The 23,460-nt window shown below is 42.1% G+C and overlaps 1 protein-coding gene across 1 annotated transcript; it reads left to right on the top strand.

Annotated features, from left to right (window-relative positions):
- Positions 1-22,287, top strand: mrps5 (mitochondrial ribosomal protein S5). Its single transcript, XM_041947660.1, has 12 exons — positions 1-50; positions 928-1,080; positions 3,373-3,498; positions 5,666-5,779; positions 6,602-6,721; positions 8,605-8,639; positions 17,657-17,747; positions 17,973-18,019; positions 18,423-18,480; positions 20,670-20,732; positions 21,173-21,309; positions 21,498-22,287. Exons 1-12 carry the CDS (start codon positions 2-4, stop codon positions 21,720-21,722), a joined length of 1,218 nt encoding a protein of 405 aa, XP_041803594.1. The 5' UTR covers position 1; the 3' UTR covers positions 21,723-22,287.
- The last annotated feature ends 1,173 nt before the right edge of the window (positions 22,288-23,460 follow it).

The following is a 23,460-nucleotide window of genomic DNA, read 5'->3' as shown; positions in this document are numbered from 1 at the left end:
TATGGCGGCGTCCATTCGGGTGTGCTGTGCCCTCCGCTTCACACTCGGAGGTGAATTATTTCTCTCCCTTATCTTCCACAATTTTGTTTAAACAGTTGATTGTATATATCGGTGTATGTTTACTGTGTTTATGGTTAGAAGTGTGGCTGTTTGGTTTTGGTCTGTTCTGTTCATTGACCCGGGACAAGCCTGCTGTTGCTGCAGGGCCGTCATGATGATGCACGTCTAGAGAATAACTGTCAGTGCAGTCAGAAATGCGTATTAGCATGAGGTTAAGAAAAACATTTCGGTCTTTAAAGTGTTGACTTTATAAATGAAGCCCGTTTAAAATGTTGAGTGTTCCACATTTGTGTCAAGTGCTCTTTAATCGTTATTTTAAATCGTTTAATTATTGGGGCAATTTAAGGACATAAGACATAAGACAAGTATAAAAAGCATGGAAATGTTAGTTACGTTACTGGTGAATAACATCTCGTCTTGTGTATGGTATGGAAATGAGCCAAGTAGCCTTAAAGTGATGTTTGCATTGTCCCCCACTGAACTTCATTCAAAAACCTTTCAATTTAATGTCGCCTTGCTTACTAGTATCTGTAGACACCTCTGAGATAAAAATTTAAGATAATCTGTGCGATGGCTGAGTCCATGCTTTAATTCGGCAAACTTGCTAAAACCGGAAGAGCACTTTTTTTTGTGAATCTCAACTTTAATCAGACTTAACTGTCCTCACTGTCTCCCTCTTCTGTGGATAGAAAATTGCAGGAACAGACAGAGAATCCTGACAGGTGCATGATGCTGTTTAACTTGATAATGTGAAGTGTTTTCATGTGTGCGTTCATAGCTGTCGGTCCTTAAACCTGCTTGGCGTCATGCACACGATGCTGTTTTGATACATCTCCATTTCTTTTGGTGGACATCTCTCTCCTTCAGGTGCAGCACCACTCCGTGTCTTAGCGGGAGCTGTTCAGGTACCCCAGCTGGCCAGTAGAGCCTCAATTGCTTCTCTCCAAAGAAATCCTGCACTTCCACTGTTCCCTGCAACAGCATGGCAGCAAACCAGACATGGCAGCTTCTTCAACAAGTGTAAGTATATGAAAAGATTATTTCCAAAATCCCTCGTCCCCACGTTGGACAATAACATCATAGTTTGTCCATTTTATTTTACAAAATCACCTGTGAATTTTGATCAAATGGTAACTGATCATTATTGCTTTTTTGCTTTAAGTTGCTTTTGCTTTCTTTCCAAGAGTTAGAGCCAGGAGTTAGATTTATTTTAAGTTTTATTATCGTTCAAAAACCTGCCCACCAACACCTCTAATGCTCACAACATGTTGTATCCCCGTTATTTAAACCGTACACAAACAGACATGTAAAAACAACAGTTTGTGGGTGTGTGGTGAGCTATTTGTGACTGTAACTGCTTAGAATTTTTGTGCTGCTTATTATAATTCCTGTAATCTTCAGCAGTTGGACCAAGATGGAGACAGCTAGAAAACATCTAAACTTTTGTTAGTCGAGTTGTGAGTTCCACTGCTCATGTGCATAAATGATTAGTGCATATCATTTCACTTCACCCTCAGTTTCCTTTGACAGATGTTCTTCTTGCTCTGCCCCCCCTCTCCCTTTTAAAATGTTATTTCTTTGATTTTTCAAACACTATAGATACACTGTGTACTCCCTCTCCTCATACTTCTGTGTTCTTTCAGTCTGGGGCTGTTTTTCATGGTTTTGAGATGAGATGTCCAACAATCACATCTGGATGTAATGACAGGGTGTCCACTTTCTTTTGGCCCGGTCGTGTATGTTGGGACTCATTTTCCCATCTGCAGATGCAGGTGCTTGTTGGCAGAGCTTGTTTGGACAATATGCCAGTTTGATGACGGTCTTTTAAATGGGCATGTATGGCGCTGTCAATCTCTCTCTCCCTCTCTCTCTCTCTCTCTTTCCCCCCTTTTTTTATTGTATCCTCTTCATTTAGAGTCACTGCCGGAGCATTTCTCAGTCGATGACATGTTTGGTCTCTGTCAACATGTCTGCTTTGTGATTGCAGGAATACACAAACACACGCTGTCAAACACTCTTTTAAACCCATCACATTCCATTGACTCTGTGTCTCAGCTCAGATTTCTCCATGAAGAGTCTTTAAATATTTGCTCTCAGGAGAGTTTTGGTTGTATTTACATTTATTGTCCAGTTTTTTCACTGATGATCCGCATTTTCACATCATATTAAGAGGTTATTGTATTTTGCACTCCCTAGGCGATCCCTTGTATCACCTGTTGGACAACTTTATTCCTGGCCCATCAGAGTCCGTACATCCTCAAGAAGAGCTGGCTTTAGCTAGCCTGTGAATATTCTCATTCATCCAGGTCATTGTAAGCTTAGGGCATTCAATCGTTCGCAACTGACGAGGTCCAGTTGCGAACGATTGAATGCCCTAAGCTGGCTTTAGCTAAATTCAGCTGCATTATTCCTGAGATACTGCATTCATAGTCTTCTTGAATTGTGGAGTGTTCTGGCTTATTGAGTGGAGCTGAACTCGCTGCTGTGAAGGTGTAGCGGCTGAGAAAGTGGACTCAGGTGAAACTGATAATGTCCCGTCAAGATCTAAATCTGCTCTGTTGGCAGAGTTTTGGCTTCTCAGTCAGGGAAGAAAGAAAATGTGTTAAGATAACTAATTTTTTGGAACTGTTGATGGGAATATTAAAATTAGTCACATTACAGGAATTTACCACAATGTCAAACACAGAATATAGGCTGCTGCTAGTCTCATAGCATTGGTCTAATTGGATTTGAATAATTAAGGCCAGCAAGTAGCATACATTTTCAATGAATCTGCAGATTATTCTCTCAATTACTCAGTCATTTGGTTTTTTACATTTTAGGAAGCAATAAAAAATGTCACAATATCATAGAGAAGCTTGTTTTGTCAAACATGTAAACTATAATACAATGTAAGACCAAGAAAATCATTAAAATTTCACATCAGCTGTGATTTATTGACCTTAAAATTCTAAAAACTGCAATTTAATTGTAAAAGCTGAAATAGTAAAAGCTAAAAAGTCTGAATCAGCACTGTTTGTTTTCACGAATCAGTCTGTAGTTTTTGGTGACTTGGATGTCTTTTGTTTGAACTGAGAGCTCAGCACCAGGGTTGTTTGCTGATAAACTACCTGTATCTTATCTTATTGGGCTGCCGTTGTGTGCTCAGCAAAGGTTGGGTGGTGGCCAGATTTCTCACAATCGTTCTTGTTTTCTTTTATTATACAGATAAAACGGAGAAAAGGTAAACATTTAACAGGCCTTTAGAGCGGTTACATTTATGTTTGTTCATACATTGTTTGTGTGTGTGTGGGTTTGTGTGTGTGTTTTCAGTGACGGCTGAGGAGTTGTGGAAAGGCGTGATGGCAGAGACGGGTGCTGGAGGCAGGAAGGGCCGAGGAAAGAGAGCCAAACGCAAACTGAAAAGAGATCTGAACCGAGGACAGAAGCTCGGAGAAGGTGAGACCCCCCTGTCGGTCTGTCTGTCTGTCTGTCTGTCTGTCAGCTGTCTGTCTGCCTTCCTTTTGGTCTCTGCAGATGTTTGCCTTGACTGTCCTGGGTGCAGTTTATCAATGAGAAACTCAGAAAATCTCTTTTGCAGAGCAAAAGGTGGCAGATGCCGGAGAACTTGTGTGCCGTGTGCAGCGTACACAGTTTGTGGATGCTGTTTTAATGTGTTGTGCACGCCAGAGAAAATATCACATTTTCACTTATTCTTTAAGAACTTGAGGCCAGACAGAGAAAAGGGACAGAAAAGGACAAAACGGCACAGAGCCTGATGGACAAAGTGAAGAAAGATAAGAGCTTCACAATGTGACCAGTAAACAAATACCAACAGGTGGGCCACATGATATGGAAGCTATTGAAAAAAATGCTGAATTTTGCTAACAATATCCAAAAAAAATTAAATAAATCCAAGAAGATATTTGTGTTTGTACTGTAGTAGTAATGTTTGGTATTGATTTGGAGTCACTGGGTCTCATGACATGGAAACTATTGAAATAATTTTTCCATAAAATATTAATAGAAAATAGAAAAAGCTCTGAATTACAATAAAAACACTCATGTCCTCTGTGTCCAGTGTAGAGATACATGGGTCACATGACATGGAAGCGATTGGGGAAAAAAAATTGCAATTATTTTCTCTTCAAGTAATCAGTATTTTCACTCATATGGGCAAGTCAGCATGAAGGCATTGAAAATAACATTGGTTCTGTGTCAAGCAGAAATGTTTTGATGGTCCCTGAATGAAGCCTCTGTGGTAAAGAGCGAGGGCTCAGAGGTGAGCTAATCAGCAAACTGCTGTGGGAAACTAAGTGAGAACACGCGGCTGGATCCAGAGTAATTCTGTGTCGAATATCCAACTCAAAACTAACTTCACCGCTGTGAATTTCTGCTTTCTAAAACGGTCTGTCAAGTACTGCAATTAAAAAAAGCTGCTGACGTTCAATATCCGATTGACCTCAGTTACTTAAGCTAACCTTGCTTTCATTACAAACACACATTTGCCTCATGAAAAACGGCAGTTCACCCCTTACCTTGATATGGCATAAGTTGAATGTCTCATTCCCAGCAACCTCAACACTCGTGCATATCGTGCATGCACTGGTATAAGTGCACCAAAGCAGCTGCTGATAAAAGGCACAACAGTTTTTTTGGGGGGAAAGCCATCAACAAAAGCTCAATCAATTATAGAAAGGTGGCCCGTCTGGGAGTTAGATATGCACAGAAAACCCTGCACAAGTGCACACTTCCCTGCAGCTCTGTTTCACACCTTTCAAATATTAAAGTAGGATTGTTGACATTAGTTTCTGTGTTCAGAAGTGCTAAAATGTCTCCTGCTTTCCGTTAAGTTGTGTGCTGCTGTGCTGATGGACACAACACACTGGAATATTCATCAGTTGATGTTAATTAATTTATTACACTGCTCCGCTGTGGAGAGGAGTTACCCTTCAGTCACTCCGCCTGTCCTCTTTTTCCTGTTTCCACTTGTCTTGTAAGAGCAGCTATCGGTCTTCATTCAGTCTGAGCGTCTGTGTCTCTGTCTCGTCAGTCCGTCTCTTCTCTCCTTTGCCTCCGCTTTAGCTGAAATGTCTCTGAACGATTGCTCTTTTACGATCCCTGCTCGTCCGTCTGTGGTGGTGGGAAACTCTTAAATAATGTTATTTGAAACGAATCATTTGATGCAGCTTGTTGTTGTCATGCAGATCACTCCTCGTTCTTTGTTTAGTGGTTTGGCTTCCAGCTCAGCTATGAGCCATTCTGGGTCAAGGTCTTTAAGACGAATAAATATTTTAGTAAAATCTGAGTTTGTGGGACAATTTAATCAAAACAGTCATTTCCAGATAGCGATTTTTAAATAATCTGAAACCTGCAGACACTCTAAACTCAAATACATCTGTGGCAGATTATCCACATATTTATTTATGTCCTACCTCTGTTCGCTCTTACTGTGTTATTTAAATGAAAAGTGCGTTTTTTAAACATTTCCATATACAAGAATAAGAAAATATAGATTTGATAAATGAGTCGTAGTATTTTCTTGTCTTGCAAGTCCTCCTCTCTTGTGTTGTATTTCCCTGATTTTTCTCTCCTTTCTCTCTTGCTCTGCGTCTTTAACCCACAGGTCGCGGTGGTTTTCTGTGGCCCGGTCTGAACACTTCAGTCCTTAAGGACGGGATTGTGCAGAACATGGGTCGAAGAAGCGAGACTGAGCAGCAGGTGGTCCAAGCTGCACTAGGTACGGAGGCAGAATGCAGTAAAAACACAAAATATTTCAGTTTGTGGACGTGCAGACCCACAAAATGAACATAAATCATGTATCAGTGCACTTACAGCTAGCTAAATACTTCAGAGCTGTATGAGTTTAGGTCCCTCATGATCTCACCCAAGAAACCGTCCATTGTCCACAATCCATTTTTCACCTTTTCAGCTGAACTGCTTTGTAAAACAAGAAGAAGCCACAGTGTTTAGTTATGGTAGATGACTAAAACTCTGACAGAAAAATTACCTCCAACTTTTTTTGTCTCTGTAGCAAAGCCAAAGAGCGATTTATTTTAGTGGAAAAGAGCTGCTGCCAACCAACAGCAATGCTAAAGAGGTCTTTAAGAGGCCCCGTGGAGTTTTCTTCTAAATGAGTAAAAGTTATGTTTTCATCCAGTCTTACCAAAAACTCATTGTGTGTATCCTCGAGGTCTAACAAACGTGTCGAGTGCATTTACAAAAACAAAACATCTACAAACATTTACATTTACTTTAAATCCAGCCTGTTTGCATCCATGTTTAATAGCTTGCAGTCTTCTTCAGCTCCGTAGCGCCACAAGAGCTCAAAAACTCCACAGGGAACGTTAAATTTGTAGAAAGAGAAGCACCAACAGCACCACTGGTGTGAAGTAGAAGCCGCCAATTTGGCTCCACGGTGATCTCGTTTGTTAACAGCAATCACACAGTTAACTTGAAAATGACAAACAGCATCTTTGACATTTATCATGCTGTGGTCTTTGTAGTCGGCTGAGGTCTCTGCATGTTCAGCGCCAGATGTGTTGGTTGTGTCTCTCTGCAGTGCATCAGAGGGATGAGTGGGAGAAGAAGAGGAAGATGAAGGTGAGGAGGGAAAGAGGATGGACGGGAAAGTCGTTGGGAGGCACCAGCCTGGGCCCCCCTGACCCTGGACCCAATGGAGGTAAACGCTCGCGGTGTAGAAACGCGTGACGCTCGTCTGTGTGTTTGTAGAAGAAGAGATGGATGAAGCTGTAGAGGAATAATTCAGGGAAAAGGCAGCTCTGAGTGTGAGAGAGAGGAGGAGAGGCCAGGCCAGTACGGTGGCCTGTTAGGACTGATGAAGAGGAGAATGTGACCAAAGTGTCAAGTGGCACGACTTCCTAATTTGGAAAGACGTCTTTTCATTCTGTTTCTGCTTTGTCCCCCTTTGCTGTCATTCCCCTTCATGGACTCTCTGCCCCACTGTTTCCCATTTCAGTTTTACACTCGGTCTTTCTCTCCTTCATTCCCCTCTCCAGCACCTCCTCTGTTTATCACTTTCCTCCCCAGCATTCTTTCCTTTTTTCCTTTCAGTTCCCGGACAAAAAAATTAAATGACCAAACTGTTTATGTGCCATAGTTTACATGATCAGTATGGCTCAAAGATGATGCTGTCAGTTCAAACTGAAACGTCTTGACAGCTGTTAGATGGGTCGTTATAAAGTTTTGTTTCATCTAGTTCAATCAAGTGAATTTTGTCCAGTACTTTGCTTTATGATCAAATACCTGCAAAACGAATGACTGACATTCTCATCCGCCCCATCTGTACTTCATGTTCAATGCTAATTAGCAAATGTTAGCGTGCTAGCATCGTCATTGTCAGCATGTTAGCATGCAACTCGCCTCAATTTGCAGATGTAAGTCCATGTGCATCGTTGGCATGGATTATCAGGTAGCTTGCTCCCTGATATACATGTTCTAGCTTATGACCCCATAAAAAGTAACTTAGATCAGTACTGATGGCTCCATTCCATCCAGTGAGTCAGCATGCACAACACTCGGTTCCTGGCACACCTAAATGGAATGCAGCCTTCATCAATGCTATTTAGGTACACATGTTTTTTTTTTTTTCTGCTGTTACATGTCAGTTTACCTGCTTTGTCTTTTTGTTTGCAATAATTAAATTCTTTCTAAACAGTCGCCATCTTCTCAGTTCTGCCTTCTGTAGCAGGAGGGTTTGTATCAGGACTTCAGGTTGAAGGTGTTGTGTTGTGAATAATCTCTGAAGCCAGTAAAGATGCATCTGCAGGCTAATCAGCTCGCTGCATGACACGTATAGCTGGTTAAACTGCACCTGGGTCACTGATGGAGCTGCTGGCCTGTGCTCTTAGTCTTGTTACGTGTTTAAACTTTGCTGTCAGAATTGAGTTCAGTGCATTTACCTGAAACTACTGACTGACGAGGGCACATTTTCTTGCTTTGTTTTCCTTGTTCCTCAGCTTTCCTTTTCGCTCATTTCCTCTCGACATCTCCTCTCTCTTGTCGCCGTGCTAATAAGCTCTCACACCATGAACTACACTCGCTCTCTCTCTCTCCCGCGTGTACAAACACTTTCTTTTACACACACCTTTGTCTGTCGCTCTCACTGGCGTACAAATACACACTGGGCCTGGTGAGTGTGATGTTCAGAGAGCTGTAACCAGGTTGCTTGTCTCTGATCAGGTTTCGCTTCCTGCAGATGGTGAGCTAATGTCCCAGCTGAGCTGTGTGTGTGTGTGCGTGCGTGTGTGTGTGTGTGTGTGTGTGTGTGTTTTCTCCTGGAGCCTTTGAGTCAGCTCCCTTTGTTTGTTGTTAATTGGTTAGCAGTGAACAGGCTGCTGTTGGGAGAGTAACATCCTTCAGAGGTCACTGACAATAAAAAGTGTCAACTCGTTACACTGCTGCAAGGGCTTCTGGGTATTTGTTACGCTAGCAGGAGCCTGGTTTAATCTGTTTAAAGTGTTTGTGTGTGTGAATCTGCCCAATATGTTTGCATATAAAAGCTTTTTTTTTCTTAACCGAAGCATCTTTTCTGTCTCTCCACAGAAAACTATGACGACTTTGATTCGCGTGTCATTGAGGTGAGTGTCTCTCCTTCTGCTGACTAAACAAATCACAAACATACGCAGAGAAGTTTGAATTGTCTGCAGCTGTTTTTTTTTAAATGTGAGTCAAGGTTTACAATTATACCATTGTCTGGGTGAATACTCGATTCTGATTGGCTCCAGGTTTTCCATTTATTCCTGATAATGGACATCTACTAAGCAGTTCAGTGAAACTGTGTTCACCGTTTTAAATAAATACACGGCCTGCATCTAAAATGAGCAACCATAGCAACGGAGATGCATTCAAAGCCTCTGTTTTAAAATGAATTACAACATGTAGAGCTAACGCCTTGTTATATAGGTGAGTGTCATCCATCCTCTGAACGCCACAGGACGGCGTCTGTAACACACGAGCTGCAGGAAGTAAACTGCTTCGTAATGCTGAGCGATGCTCTTACATCCCATTCTTTATTCAACTCGCGACTTCAGGCTGCCGCCGACTGTACACATGACCTATCATTTGTTTGTGAAAATTATGATCATGATAGAGATCTTGTCTTTAACATGCATCATATTATATTTACTGATTGTCAACCGTACGCAGTGTTATTGGCTTTGAATCTTGCTAACGTAAAGTTAGCTTTCTGTCTCATGACTGAGAGGTGTAGAATTTTCTCCCATTGCCATTTGCTCCAGGTATTAGTCAAACCTTCGGGTGTTACAATGCAAACTGAGTTATGGCTTGTGAAAAGGGCCTCCACGTCCTCTATTAATTTCTGATAACGGACACGTCGTCAGACATCATCCCTTACATAGAACTATGTATTACAGTTGTTACTTTGATGTATATGATTTATTTTTCTTATATATTCATTTATTTTGTTGTTTTCAGTGAGGTCTATTGTGTATTTGCAACTCTTTCTGTCAAATAGCCTTTTGCCTCTTTTGCCATTTCATCGTGTAAAAGCTACATTGAAAACAATTTATTAATATTATTTACTATTATTAAGAAAGAATATGGAACAAAAGTGATATCATGCATATTAAACTATAATACATTTGTTATATAAATTAATTTTTAATTGAGAGAACACATTTTATAATGGTTTAAATAAAATCCTTTCACTTCATTTTTAAACCTGCACTAACAGGCCAATAACAAACTCTAAACACAGCCGTGACACCATCAGCACCTGTCGCTAAACAGTGAACAGATGGATGATCGGTTCCTCGTCAGATAACATCTTTGCTGAGCCGACCAGTACCGGGTCGTGGCCCGGTCACTGCGAAGTCACTGCTCTAACTAAATCAGAGCGGACAGAATAATGATGCAGAAAGCCTCGCAGGGGAAACTGTTTTCAGGAAACTCAAGATGGTGGAAAATCCAGTGTGGCGTGTACACATGGATGGTGTTGGAGGCAAATTTGCTGAGTAAGGATCGCTGAAGTTGAGCATTACATTTTACGTCATTTTGTTCCTGCAGTGTGGAAGACGAGATACTTCTTTGAATGCTCAGTCTTGACCTGTAATCTCTGTGCTTCCTGCGGCCGAATGCTGCGATTATTAAAAAGTCACATTGGCATCAGTGTTTGATACAAAGTGGTGGCAAAACTCCTTCAATATCTGCAGCAAGCAACTCATCCAGACCCTTTAAGACCCGAAGAGAAGTCAGCAGGTTCAGCTCAGTTAGACACTTGGTAGTCATGGATGCGTCATTTTGAGAAAAATCTTGTTTTGAAGGCAATGAACCCACCTCATTAGATTTGAGTGAAATATTGAAGAGCTGTGCTGAAAAGAGTCGTCCTGCAAACTAAAACAGTAGTAGGGAAGCAACATCTGGTCCAGATGAGCCCACATCCCAAGACACTGAAACCCACATGCTCTGTGTGTGTGCGTGTGCGTGTCCGTGTGTGTGTGCGTGTGCGTGCGTGTGTGTGAGAGATAAGGTAAGCTGTATGGTCAGACGCAGTTCATTTAGATTCTCATTCTGTCGTACTGTATTTTACCTTAATTCAATTAGCACTAATGGACCCTACTAAACTAATAGCGGTAATGCAACAAGGTCACACACACAGTAGTTACATGCAGGAAGACTTAAGTGTGCATGTGTCCCAGAATCACTCACTTGCACAGGGATACACATGCACAAGTTTAGTTCATATGTGTACTAAATCTGCACATAGACTCTCTGTCACACAGTACACATACATTCACATTATCAGATGCGCGTGTGTGTGTGCGTGCATGCATGCGCGTGGTTGTCACATCAATAGTCTTCCCCAGCCCTCCTGCCTGCATAATTAAGAGTGGTGTCACAGACATTAGGCTTCCCCCTGGAAACTGACGGACGCTTTTATGGTGCCATCTCCCTCTATAAATATATATTGTGTCTGTGTGTGTGTGCGTGTCTGTGTGTGTGTGTGTGTGTGTGTGCGCGCACACCACTATAAATTCAGGCCTAATGAAATGAAAAAGGCTTACTGGAATAAAAGGCTTGTCTCCCAAGGACGATAACGCCAGCATTCCATTAGTGAACGCATCCAACACGGGGAAGAGGGAGGGAGGAAGAGGGAGGGGCGGTGACAGAGAGAGCTGGAGGAAGAGGGGAAGAGAAAGTGAGGGAGGTGGAGGAGAAGTTGTGAGACTGAGTTAGGAAGTCGGGAGGTGGGAGAGGGGCTGGACAGTGAAAAGAAAGTAAAGGAGGAGGAGGTCTCTGTTAATAATAATGATATAAAACAGATTTTTCAGCACTTTTAGTGATAAAATTCTCAAGTTTAGTTACAGATATCAACATTTTTTTCATACCTTGCTTTGAGGAGTCAACTTTTTTTTAAAATCATTAATAGACAGAATTCAGTAGGAGCTGTAGAGCGATGGGCGAGAGAGCGAGGGATGACCGAGAGCAGAGGTAACAGTAAAGAAAAGAGAGCGAGAGGAGAGTCGGTGCGACAGGGAGAAAAGTGATGTTCATGGCTGCTCTCCAGGTACAGCAGCCACTTGGACAGGACTCAGTGATTTCATTAACAGAGATGGAACGATGTCAGTGTCAGAACAGGGGTTTTTGTCTTCTTTTTTTTTTTTTCCTGTCTCCCTGAAGTCAACAACCTTGAAAGTTTTGCTGAAAGTAAACAGCAGGCTGCGTGAGAGCAGCTTTGCAAGAACTTTCAATTGGATTAAATGTTGTGGCGAGTGGAGCTGCCTGAGGCACGAGCAAAACTCAATACCTGAAGTGAAATGCACATAAAAAAAAGAGTTGCTTTGTTTGTTTTGATGGCAGTAATTGATGCTAAATTGCACACAAATAACACAGATTATGTTTACAACGAAGGTGCTTTTAAAGAAAGCAGTGTTGACGTGAGTTCTGTTGTAAGATACTTATTTACACTTAGAACTCGTGACTGTTCCCACGTACAACGTCGACTGTACAACGTGACTGTCAAAAGACAAATTCACATCAGTTTAAGTTATTTTTGTCTTATTTTCTCTTGTTTACTTAGTCACACGCGCGTTTACTTCTGAGTCATTTGCGCGATTGATTTCCTGAGCCAACGAGACGGTTGTTTTTCTGCTCAGTGGTCATAATAAGCAGCCTGTCATGTCATTCGAATCAACACACACTGGGACAGAGATGTATTTTCACTCTGCCTCTGAATCATATCTGGTGACAGCGGGTCAGAGATCTCTGTGTGCACGAGCCTTTGAAAACACTTCAGAATTTTAAAAACAGATTTTTTAATGTGATGATTTTGCTTTCGCTCGAGGTTATTGTGCAATTTTGCAGCCTGTCAGTCAGCAGGATTCCTCAGAAACCGTTTAGCCAAAGCTTTGAAACAAGCTCAAAGAGCAAGTTTACAGAAGTTCAGATCTGACTGCTCGTAACGTTTTTAGAATTTTCTATCAAACGTGCATTTCCACACACCTGTTTTTATGTGCACTCCATCAGTTTTTTGGCCGAGGCGAAAAAGCGTCGATAAAAGCAAAATGCAGCAAAGTGCAGTGGAAACAGACTTGATGAATTAATGATGACGTGCATGAGGAATTTGACTTAAACGTCCACCGAAGCCTCACTGCAGAGGTGAAAACATCAGATCTGTGAGGAGCGACGAGGAGACTGTAACCGTCTATTATTAATACAGCAATCTGCATTACATTTGGTTGGAAACTCAGCTAATGTATTACACATCCACCTGCTTCAGGTGTTCCGATCGAGCTGTGAACACATCGCAGGTGCTGTGAACACAGTGCGGTCACATGACCAACTGAACTTCAGCAGAATTTACAAGAATATGAGTCAAATACCAGCCATTATGGCAATTTTGGTTCAGTGGAGCCAAAAAAAACATACAACAATATTGATTATTAGACAAAATGCATCAAGATCTGCCAGTGTGGCTCAGATAGCGATCATTTCAGCACATTGTAAGTTTGCCTCTCAGTGATTCATCAGAGCAACTTGTTTCACCTTTAGAAGAATGTGTTCGAAGGGTTGGGAGACGGACCGTTCCGTCACGTCACCAAAAAACCTCTCGCACAAGAGGAAGCTCGTAAACATCATTAGCCCTGTTTCAGTCAACTGTTGAGCGAATTTGAAGCTGAATTTTCAAAAAAGAACAAACTAAGAAAATGCAAATTAAACACATTTCCACGAACTGGTTTGGAGCAAATAAACTAGGCTACACAAAGCATAGTTTCATCAGAAGTTAGCTGTATAAGTGACGCTACGCATGGCTATAATAAACAGTAGAAGAAGAAGAATGTTGAAAAGTGGAAACAGCAACACGAGTCGCCTGAGAGATGAATGTAGAGAGCTCTGCAGGAATTCTTTACAAGTTATAATTGTTCTCTCATGTCAGCTGGTGTCAGCCATGTTTTTATGTACCTGTTGTTGGTTTTGTAGTGGAAACAGCTGATCAGTCATGTGAGTTATGTTCGCGACGTCAGAACTTATCCAGCAAAGCTGTTTCCATCTCCCAGTTAGTGGATTAACACTTTTTCGGAAAAAGGCAAACGCCACAGACTTTCGCCGTCTCCACCAAGCTTTTCGAATGTGATATTTCAAAATGCGCATTAAAAACACTTAAATGTCAACATGGCTACTGTTGGTCAGAGTTAGTTTAAAGTTGCATCACACAGCCAGAATACAGGATCCAGCTGTATAAATCTTACTTCACAAGCTAAGGAAACAGTAAAGACCTTGATAATGACCCCACAAAGGGGAAGTACTGGCAACTACTGAACTGAAAAGGCCTTTTAAATGAGAGGCTGAATGCTTTCGAGTATCTACAACAGCTAGATTCAATCCCCCCCCCGGATAACCATGACCTGAATGACTAAGAATCATCACAGACATCTATGGAAACACAGAACAATGTTACCATACACACATTAACAATTAGCAGGTGGCCATGAGAATAAGCAGTCTGTAAGACATGACACTAAGTACGTACCCACTGGGTGTCAGGTATGCAGTCAGATGTTAACATATAGTAATACTACAACAAGGATTTATCCTCCACAGCACCGAATGGAAGCTGTGCATGAGTAAATAAACTCTTTACACCACACAGTGTCAAGAATCATGTAAAGAGTCAAGACTTAAATCCAAGCGAAAGTCAGAGAAGTGTTTAGCGTCGGCGGAGGTTTGTGCTCTCAAAGCGCCTGCTGCGTCCATGCGGCGATAACTCCTCCCCTGCACCGCAGCGTGCAGACAGATACAGAGAGGGAGCCGTGCAGCAACAGATTGAGAAAATAAGAGATGAAACAGAAGTGAGAGCGAGCTAGAAGCATCCTCCCACCGCCATGCTGTCGCTCGTCCGGCGGAGAGAAAACTCAGCCCATCTGCTCTGCCGCGAACGCGCCGCCAAGAACTGCTGCAAAGCGACGAATGTAAAGCCAAAAGCCGAACATCACCGCAGGTTTTCACGCACACTTCTGATAGAAACTGGCTGCAAGTAAGTCACATTCAAACGCGAGAGCTAATGAATTTTGACTTACAAAAACAGTGTCTTGGATCCCATCTGGTCTTGGTCTTTGCAGTTTCCTTATCCTCAACTACGCATGCACACAGATGCTCACACTGACTGCGAGAAAGGATATGCTGCTGGCCTCCTTCACAGGCCTGCAGCCACAGTGTGCAAGCAGAATGTATTGAAGCTACAAAAACACCTAATAATTCCTGTATATACTTCATGTATTCTTGCTTCTTTAAGGTAGAGAAATATAAAAAAATGTGTTAAACATGTGGGTGCTTCTTGTAGAAGTATTGGGCCCGCTTGTGTGTGTATGTGTGCGTGTCCTGCAGGGTTGTGTTTTCAGTGTTTTGGTGTTTGCTGCTACCCTGACCCCAATCCTTCCGCCATGGCCCTGCAGTCAAATTATAAATCCTTTACTGAAATGTGTGTTACATAACTGGTGAGGCTGAAGGCGCATCTTGACTTTGAAGTTCCCTCAGCTGAAACTCCACACTGTTCTGTCACTTGCGCTCTCCGTCGGGGATGAAAGCATCGAGGTGGACTGTGTTGTTGTTTGTTTTTGGCCTAGATAAGTCCCCAAAAGGCTACTTGTGGTCCCTGCACGCGCTGCCCATAGAAAAACACGAGGCGGTGGACGCGAACAGGCACATCGCACACCTGGATCCCTTCTGTCCTGGAGATGAGGCGTTGCGGTGTGATAGGTCGCTTTGGAAGTCTTTGGTTTCAGGGTTTAAAGAGCGTTTTTATTCAGACTTTCAGTCAAAAACAAGTATATGCTTGTGCTGCTAAATTTGGACATCCAGAATGAGGAAAGTTGCTGTGCAAGACTGGTGGAAGCTTCTCGAAGAGCAGGATCAAACAGAAGAGAGATATCCAGTGAGGAGGTGATGGAGGTTCAGTTCTGGGCTTCTGATCTTGGTTGTGGATTTTTATTTCATTTTTTTTTCGGTTTTATTGTCAGTGTGTAAAAGGGACATGTCTGTGTTTAATTGTTGAGCCTTTGTGAAGGGATTTTTAATTCAAATTCTTTTTGTCCTCTCAGTTTTCCCCTCATTCACTCACTCTCACTCACACTTTCTCTTTGCTATCCTCCATGTTTCTTTTTAGTCTCTTTTGTTTATTTTCCTTCTCCATGTCTCCTTAACACACACACGAGTATATAAATATTGGGTGAGGGATGTTACTGAATGTATTATCACTTCTTCTTCTTATCTTTCCACCTCACTCACACACGCTAGATGTTCCTGTGTTTGTATAGAGCTGCATGTTGGCTGAATACGTCTTAAGATGGAGCTGAGTTCAGTGCAGCACCACCACAAGCTGCAGCCTCAGAAATGACAACAGCATTTAAAGTTTCTTTAACTCGGCTCCAAACAGCACAAAGCATATACTCCATGCAGAGCGTCTTCATAGAATCACATTAGACTTTACGAGCCTTCATATTATTGTTTCTGCTCCGTTTGTTATGTTAAATATCATCTTCTAATCGATGTTGAAAACTAATCAATACCTGTCACTGTAAACTGCAGATGATTTAGCTGTTTCATACTTAAAGCTGCACTAATCAATATTTTTATCTGAACAATGGATCAGATGATTGTGTGATGGGGAAGGTGTCACTCGTAAAGCACGTTAGCAGCTGAAGAACAGATGTTCGCCTCATGAGGGGTTGGAGACCAAAGCAGAGCTAAAAAAAAAAAAAAAAAAAAGTGAATATTAGACTTCCAAGTAAATGCTAACGTTGGTCCTAGTGGTGTAATGCTAACAGCTTCAGCCATAGCTGCTCCATATCTGCTGAATGAGTCAACATGTGTCTGTCGTGTTATTCATCACAACCTGATAATCTGTCAAACATGTGTCATTTTTTTTAGCCTCTTCTGCCCCCGAGTGGCTGAAAAAGAAAACGGATTAATGCAGTTTTAAATATAAAATGATAAAGTAGTTACAGTACACTCGAATGCTTAAAGCTACCATAAAATTGGAGTTTTTATTCATAAGACATTATGTGAAGCAAAGGCATACGGCATAAAAATATCTTCTAATCAGTGCTCTAATTATCTTAATTAACTCAGCTTAATTAGCTCATAAGTATAACTGGATAGTTTTATTTATCATAGTGACGTTCAGCAGCTGTGTGTGTGTGTGTGTGTGTGTGTGTGTGTGTGTGTGTGTGTGTGTGTGTGTGTGTGTGTGTGTGTGTGTGTGTGTGTGTGTGTGAGTGAGTTCTTTGGAAATTTTTTAAGGGGTCAGCAGTTTGTTCAGCCCTTATTAAGACGCACACACATTTTCACACTCATTACAACACACTGTCTGTTTTTGTCATATATTTACACAGTTTATTCACTCTCTCTCAAACACACACACACACACACACACATGCTGTATCCATCTCTGCTGTGTCTCTTCTTCTCTGCTTTTGCTGGCTTTGGTTTTCTCTCCTTCACTTCTTTTCTCCCTTCCTTTCTTCTCCTTCTCACCTCATTTTCTCATCAAAATCATTTCATGTCTAAATACACAAGTCCTCTTTTCATTTTCTTTTCTCTCATCGCCCTTTCCCTCTACCCTTCTTCTCCTTTGCTTTCCTCTTCTCTCTCTACTCCACCCCCCAACCCAGTTCTCCAGTTGTCTTTCTCTCCTCCTCTTCCCTTCCTTCTTTCCTCTCTACAACCCTTTTCTCCCCCGTTCTTCTTTTTGATCTTCGTATCTCCTCCTTTGCCTACTCTCTCCCTCTCTCCTTTCCCTCACCTCCTCTTTCCTCAATTGTCTAATCCCTTACCCTCCTTCCACTTCCATCCTCTGCTCCTCCTTCGTCTCTGTGATGTATGAATGCTGCCCCCTGGTGTTCTCAAAGTCGTATTGCAGATGGTTGATCAGCTGATTCTGCGCAAGGGAGCTATGTGTAAGAGGCATGCTGGTCTAGATTGACATCACACACCATTGACATCAGACACTCATAGTAAAAATCTGTTAAAGTGTTATCTCACACACTCACACACACACACACAGCTGTATTAATCGTTATACCTGAGTATATTTGACATGAAGTTCTTTGGTTTTTTGTTATTCGTTGTTGTTATGCAGGTGAGGTCTGTGTTCAACATGACGGCCAAGGAGGGCAGGAAGAGATCCTTCAGCTGTCTGGTCGCTGTGGGAAACGGCAACGGAGTTGCAGGTTTGACAGTCTCTGAAAATTAAACATAGATCACGACTCTGGTAGCAACTTTAAAATTACGTCTAAAAAGAGAAGAAGAAAGTTGTGACTCACCTGCCTTCAGCCTCCCACTGCAGAGGCCGCTGAAGCTGCTTTATTATCTAATGTCATCATGCTGCAGTGTTCATGTGGTTTTCTAATCAGCAACAGTTATTTAACAACCTTCGTCTCCCCTCCGTCCACCAGGCTTCGCATTGGGTAAAGCAGCAGAAAGGAACACAGCTCTGAGGAAGGTGAGACCTTTCATTCCAAGCAAAATAATCAATAAGTCAGTGTTTGTGTTAATATCCACAACGTGTGGAGTTTCTGCATTTTAAAGTCAGATAAAACTGAGTGATGAAACGGCGTTTAGACTGTGACAAGCGTACCTCGCACTGAGGTCCGTTTAGTCGCTGCTCAGGTGTGTTTACAGCATTTAGACTGTGACAGGACACTTGATCTCCTTGATTTGATTAAACCACATCACAATTCATTGTTCCACATTTAGAGAGCGACAACTACTAAACTATTGAATTGTTACTGTGTAGAGGAATTAACTGAAATTTGTTGTTCTTTTGTCTTCCCCAATGAAATCCTAATGATAGCAACAAAATGCTTACTTTCTGTGTGTTTCTGTCATGTGGCTGTAATCTGCAGGCCAAGAACAGAGCTATCCACTACCTGCACTATATCGAACGGTACAACGACCACACTGGTAAGTGACTGTGTGTGCTTCATCACCCGTCTCCTGCAATGACTCTCCTCCCACTTCGACTCCTCCTTCTCCATCTTAGAGTTGCAAAGTGGGAAGAGCCACTGTGACCCTCAAAGTGTCACGGTCGTCTTCTCATCGTGCACACAGTATTTCAGCTTTGACTTTTTATCAAAGTACCAGATATTTTCTGTTTGTGCTGATGATCGAATCAGAGTTTCATGCTGATCTGAACTGTAGAAACACTGTGAGTCACATAACGCGAGTAAAATGAATAGTACCACCTTCTACCTCTTTCTCCATCTCCTCCTCTCCTTCATCCTCCATCCTCCTCTTTCGTCTTCTCCCCTCGTGTCACCTGTTTGTACTCATACAAGCCACATATTGTTGAAAACGGATGCGTGAAGAAAGGTATCAGAGTCAAAATTGCACCGCTCGTACTTTCTTATTGTAAAACGCCATTTGGCTGCTGCTGCTGCTGGAGAGCGAAGCCAGAAAAATTAATGTGTGTGAGTCATCAGCCTCCGCCGCGCCCACCGGAGGAGAACGTTAGCTTCCTGCTTTGGCCCGAGACCAGAAGTGATGTTCGTGTGTGTGTGTGATCCTGTATTTCCACCCAGTTTGAGCTCAAAACTGCGGTATATTTAATTCACAGAAGAAGAAAAAAAAAAGTCAAATCCTTCACGCCAGCTCTCACCGTGCGACCATCTGCAACCTGTCTGCGCCGTCATTTGATTGGCTGTTTGTTTACTTCTCAGTCAGATAGCTTCGAGATAATTTTGTCATTCCTCCGTCACCTTTGCTGCTCGCTCACTCACCCGCTGAAGCCGGCAAACTTGTTCGATTTTCAGCCCATCTGTCGGTTTGACAGTCAATACAATATCTGAAAAAGTTGGAATCCGGTGGCCAGTCCGCCTGCGGGCCTGTAATCACTCAGGTTTTGGTGGCAGTCCAGATCTGGGACTCCTTCCACCAGATCAACAGCTCCTCTAAATGGAAATCATTAGGGAGGCTGCAGGTTTGTAAGTTGGAGTATTGTTCAGATCTGGCAGCTGTTTGAGCTCCGCTGACCTCCCAGTTGTTGTTGTTTTTGTTGTTGGCACCGGTATTCTCACTCCTCCAGGACCAGGGTTACTTAGTGAATATTCATGTGGCTTCACTGGTGGTCGGCAGAAACAACTGAACAGCACAAAGCCAAAATGAATTTGGATAAATTCTAATGTGGCAGCGTGTTTGGTTGGTCCTGTTTTGGACATTTTCCACCTTTTGCTGGAAGAAAACAAAGAAAACAAGAACTTTTTCACTGAAAAACAACCAAACAAACAGTTTTCAGTCCTTTTGGTTTTCCTTTAAAGTCATTTTTTTTAGTCAAGAACTGGAGTTAATTGAAAACCAGTGAAAACACTCACAGGTGCTGGAACAGGAGAGAGTGTGTGTCAGGGAGGAATTAGCCTTTTTTTTTTCCTATCTGCTCTGACTGTCGCTGTTTGGATCTGTGAGTCACGCAAAAGACACACACACACTCTTCCACATGAAGCTGGACCTCCTGCAGCAACGGCAAATGTTCATCTTCCTGTGTGTGTGTACGTGTGTGTGTGTGTGTGTGAGATTTAGTTTTGCATTTTAGCTTTCTTCACCCAGTGGGGAATGTGTCCCCTGAGCACCAAATGTTCTGCTTGTTTTACTGCTTCTCATCCATCCTCTCCTTTTATTCCTCCCATCCATAACTTCTTCCGCTGCGTCGCCAAGTACCAAACCTAATTCATTAAGTGTATTAAATTCCAACTGGATGTCTGGAGCGTGCAGGGACCTCAGCCAGAGGTGTTTCAAGAGTGATGTGACACAAGAACAAAGTTTTAGCCTCAAGCTGTGGCGTTGTCTCAGGCGCCATTCGACGGCACACGGCTCCCACTCTGGGGCTGCGTGGCTGAATAACTTATTAGCCACAGCTGCTGCAGTGAGCATGAGACGCTGGCATGTGGAAGGACATCTGGTGGGCAGGTAGAGAACCCCAAGACCCGAGGGAGAACAGGAGAAAAGATGCATAATAAAACACCGAGTGCCTTCACTTGGAAATGGCACAAAACACATTAGAATAATTAGACTTTTTGGAATAATTTTGTTCATCATGTCGCAGTTTGGCTGTTTCTCTCTCCACTGAGTGTAATTTAGTTTTTTTTCTCTCCCAACAGTTTATCATGACATTGAATCCAAGTTCAAGAGGACAACACTCCGCATTAAGAAACAAAACCAAGGTACCCTGGAATGAAAGACAGAATTTGGTCCAAAGCTCCATTTACACCAAAGTCAATATTATTTATTTATTACTGGAATGGATACATGTTTCTTATTTTTGCTTGTTAACCTCCTGAGAATTGACTAATGAATTGTCTAGTTTATACTAGCAGTTGTGATTAATTAGAGAGAGATAAATTGAACACTGTCTCTTTTTTTAATTGGTATGAAATCATTCAGTTCTCTCCAGGAAACGTCTTGGAAATTATTTGGAAATTATTCCAAAATTATGGATTTAGGCTGCAGAAATGTGCACTGACGTACTGCAGCCATGTCTTTAATATATCTGGTTGTGTGTTTTGATCTCACACTATATATTAATACTATGAAATGACTTTCTGTTGTCTGTCTCTACTGCTCAGTCATGGTGAGCTCCATGTGCTTGATTCTGTGTCTGCAGGTTATGGTCTGCGCTGCCACCGGGCCGTCATCACTCTGTGCAAGCTGATCGGCGTTAAGGACATGTACTGCAAAGTAGAAGGATCTGTCCATCTCCTCAACATCACCAGGGCCCTCTTCACTGGATTAACCAATCAGGTGAGGTCATGTCGGCATAGTGGGAGGGACCTTTAGTGTGAGAGCTTTCTGAAAGTTACTGCTGGGTAGTGTCAGTTTTGTAAGCAGCTTTCCTTTCTCGTCTTAGTTTCCCTTTTGAGTTCAGAGCCTCTGTAGCGTCTCTTCTCTCCCTCACCTCTCGTCTTCTCCCTCACGTCTCCACCCTGCAGGAAACCCACAAGATGCTGGCCGACAAGAAGCAGCTCCACGTTGTCGAGTTTCAGTCGCACCGAGGCCCGCTGCCCACGGTGGTGGCGAGTCCTACCGAGGCAGTGCGAACCGACCCGGAGCCCAAGGACGAGATCCCCGACACCCATGTGCACTGGGACGAAGTACGAGCCGCACAGGGAATCAAACGCTCGGTCTGGTCGGGCGTCAAACGCACTATCTGGTAGTGCGGGAGCGGGCTGATGACTGGATCGGCCCGTCTGATTGGACTGATGGAAGCCATGACTGTCAGATGGAGGGTCTAACTTTTAGCTTTGATGAGAAAAGCTAAAAAAAAGCGTGTGAAATAAGAACATCTTTGTCTCAAGCAGAATATCAGTTGTATGTTTCTCAAAGTGAAGACATCTCATGAGAAAAATAATTCTCCAGATTCACCCAGAAAAGTACAATAGTGACTCTGAGACAGTACTGAAATATTCACGATATTCAAGATTGAAACTTTCATATCTGTTTAAAAAAAAAAAATCCTCAATGGAATTGTTACAAAACACAAATTTAATAAAGTACGGACCTGTGAAAACATTCTGTCTGTGCAGCATTACATCGTATCTGTAATCTAATGAACTCTGACAGCAGGGACACCTTGATCATCAGGGTAATTAATCTTTATTCATCAGAGCTGATCTTCACACTGAGCCACCAATGGAACAAACAATGAACTGAATGACTCAGAAGCTTAAAAAAACAGATTTCTAAATGTACTTTCTGTGTATGTCATTAAATAAGGTGCAAAATTAATGTATTTGTACTGTATTTTGTTTAATTGTTGGGGTTTTGCCTAATTGAACTAGGAACAAGCTGACAATTAAGAACAAAATGACCGTAGCTGAAGCATCCTCACTTCAGTTGTTCAAGGACTTGGATGTAGAAACTCAGCTCAGACACAACTGATCATTAGGTGTCATGTGCCATGAAAATCCAAGATCTAACAAAGCTGTGAGTGTCTGAGCGTCCCGTTAAGAGGCAAATGGAGCAGAGTGGCATCAGATAAGTGAAGGATAAGTTGAAGGACTGCTTGCTGGTACCAGCAGCTTTGCTAGATTGTGGATTTTCAGGCCACATGGAAGTGATGTTCAGCTCATGTCAGCCGGTAAATCAAGCGAAGGACGGCCAGGTCGACCAGCATCACCCTGCAGCCTCGTGCTGTGCCATCACCGTGAGGATCATGAATACAACTTGATTCATTTCTGTCAGTCAGGGCGGATATCCATCCAATTTGTTGCCTCCATCTGTTCAGCTACAGCCAACATATTAAGAAGTGTAGCATGAAAGATTTCATTCAGCTCTGCAGCGGGTGCAGCCATCGTCAGTTACCAACTGAAGGGCGGAGTCCACACCCTGGCTTTTGATGGATGAATTAGACAGATTTATTTAGCAATTTACTCTCTGGATAAATTAGAATATATATAAACAAAAAAATAGATAAATGTGTGAATAAATTAATAAAAGAGAGAAATTGATATACAACAACACACATTTTACATTTATTAATGTCTGATTTAATTTGTGATTATTGTGAACATGAAGCATAACATATTAATTGATTCATTCGCTTAATTAAGCATGTTTTTCTATATGTATCAGTATTAAATTATTTAAGCATTAAATTATACAAATATTTATGTACTCATATATTTATTTTCACATTTCAATGAAAACATTTGCTCATTTTTTCCTAATTTTGTTCAAAATCTGGAAAGACAGGCGGCGCAACAATGTAGACATGTATAAAGGTTAAAAGTCAAACAGTGTGCTGTGGCTCTGAAAAACAACGCTCTTTACTGTAAATGCCTTACACCATGCCATTTTCTCCATGCCTTTTCAGCCCTGAGTAGTGTCTGCAGGTATTCCTTTCAGGTTTCATACACCTCCAATAAACTTCACCAGTAAGACAGCCTGAGAAAT

This window comes from Chelmon rostratus, chromosome 11 (assembly GCF_017976325.1).
Source record: "Chelmon rostratus isolate fCheRos1 chromosome 11, fCheRos1.pri, whole genome shotgun sequence".
In the NCBI taxonomy this organism is placed as follows: Eukaryota; Metazoa; Chordata; class Actinopteri; order Chaetodontiformes; family Chaetodontidae; genus Chelmon; species Chelmon rostratus.
This window is presented reverse-complemented; position numbering and strand designations above follow the sequence as displayed.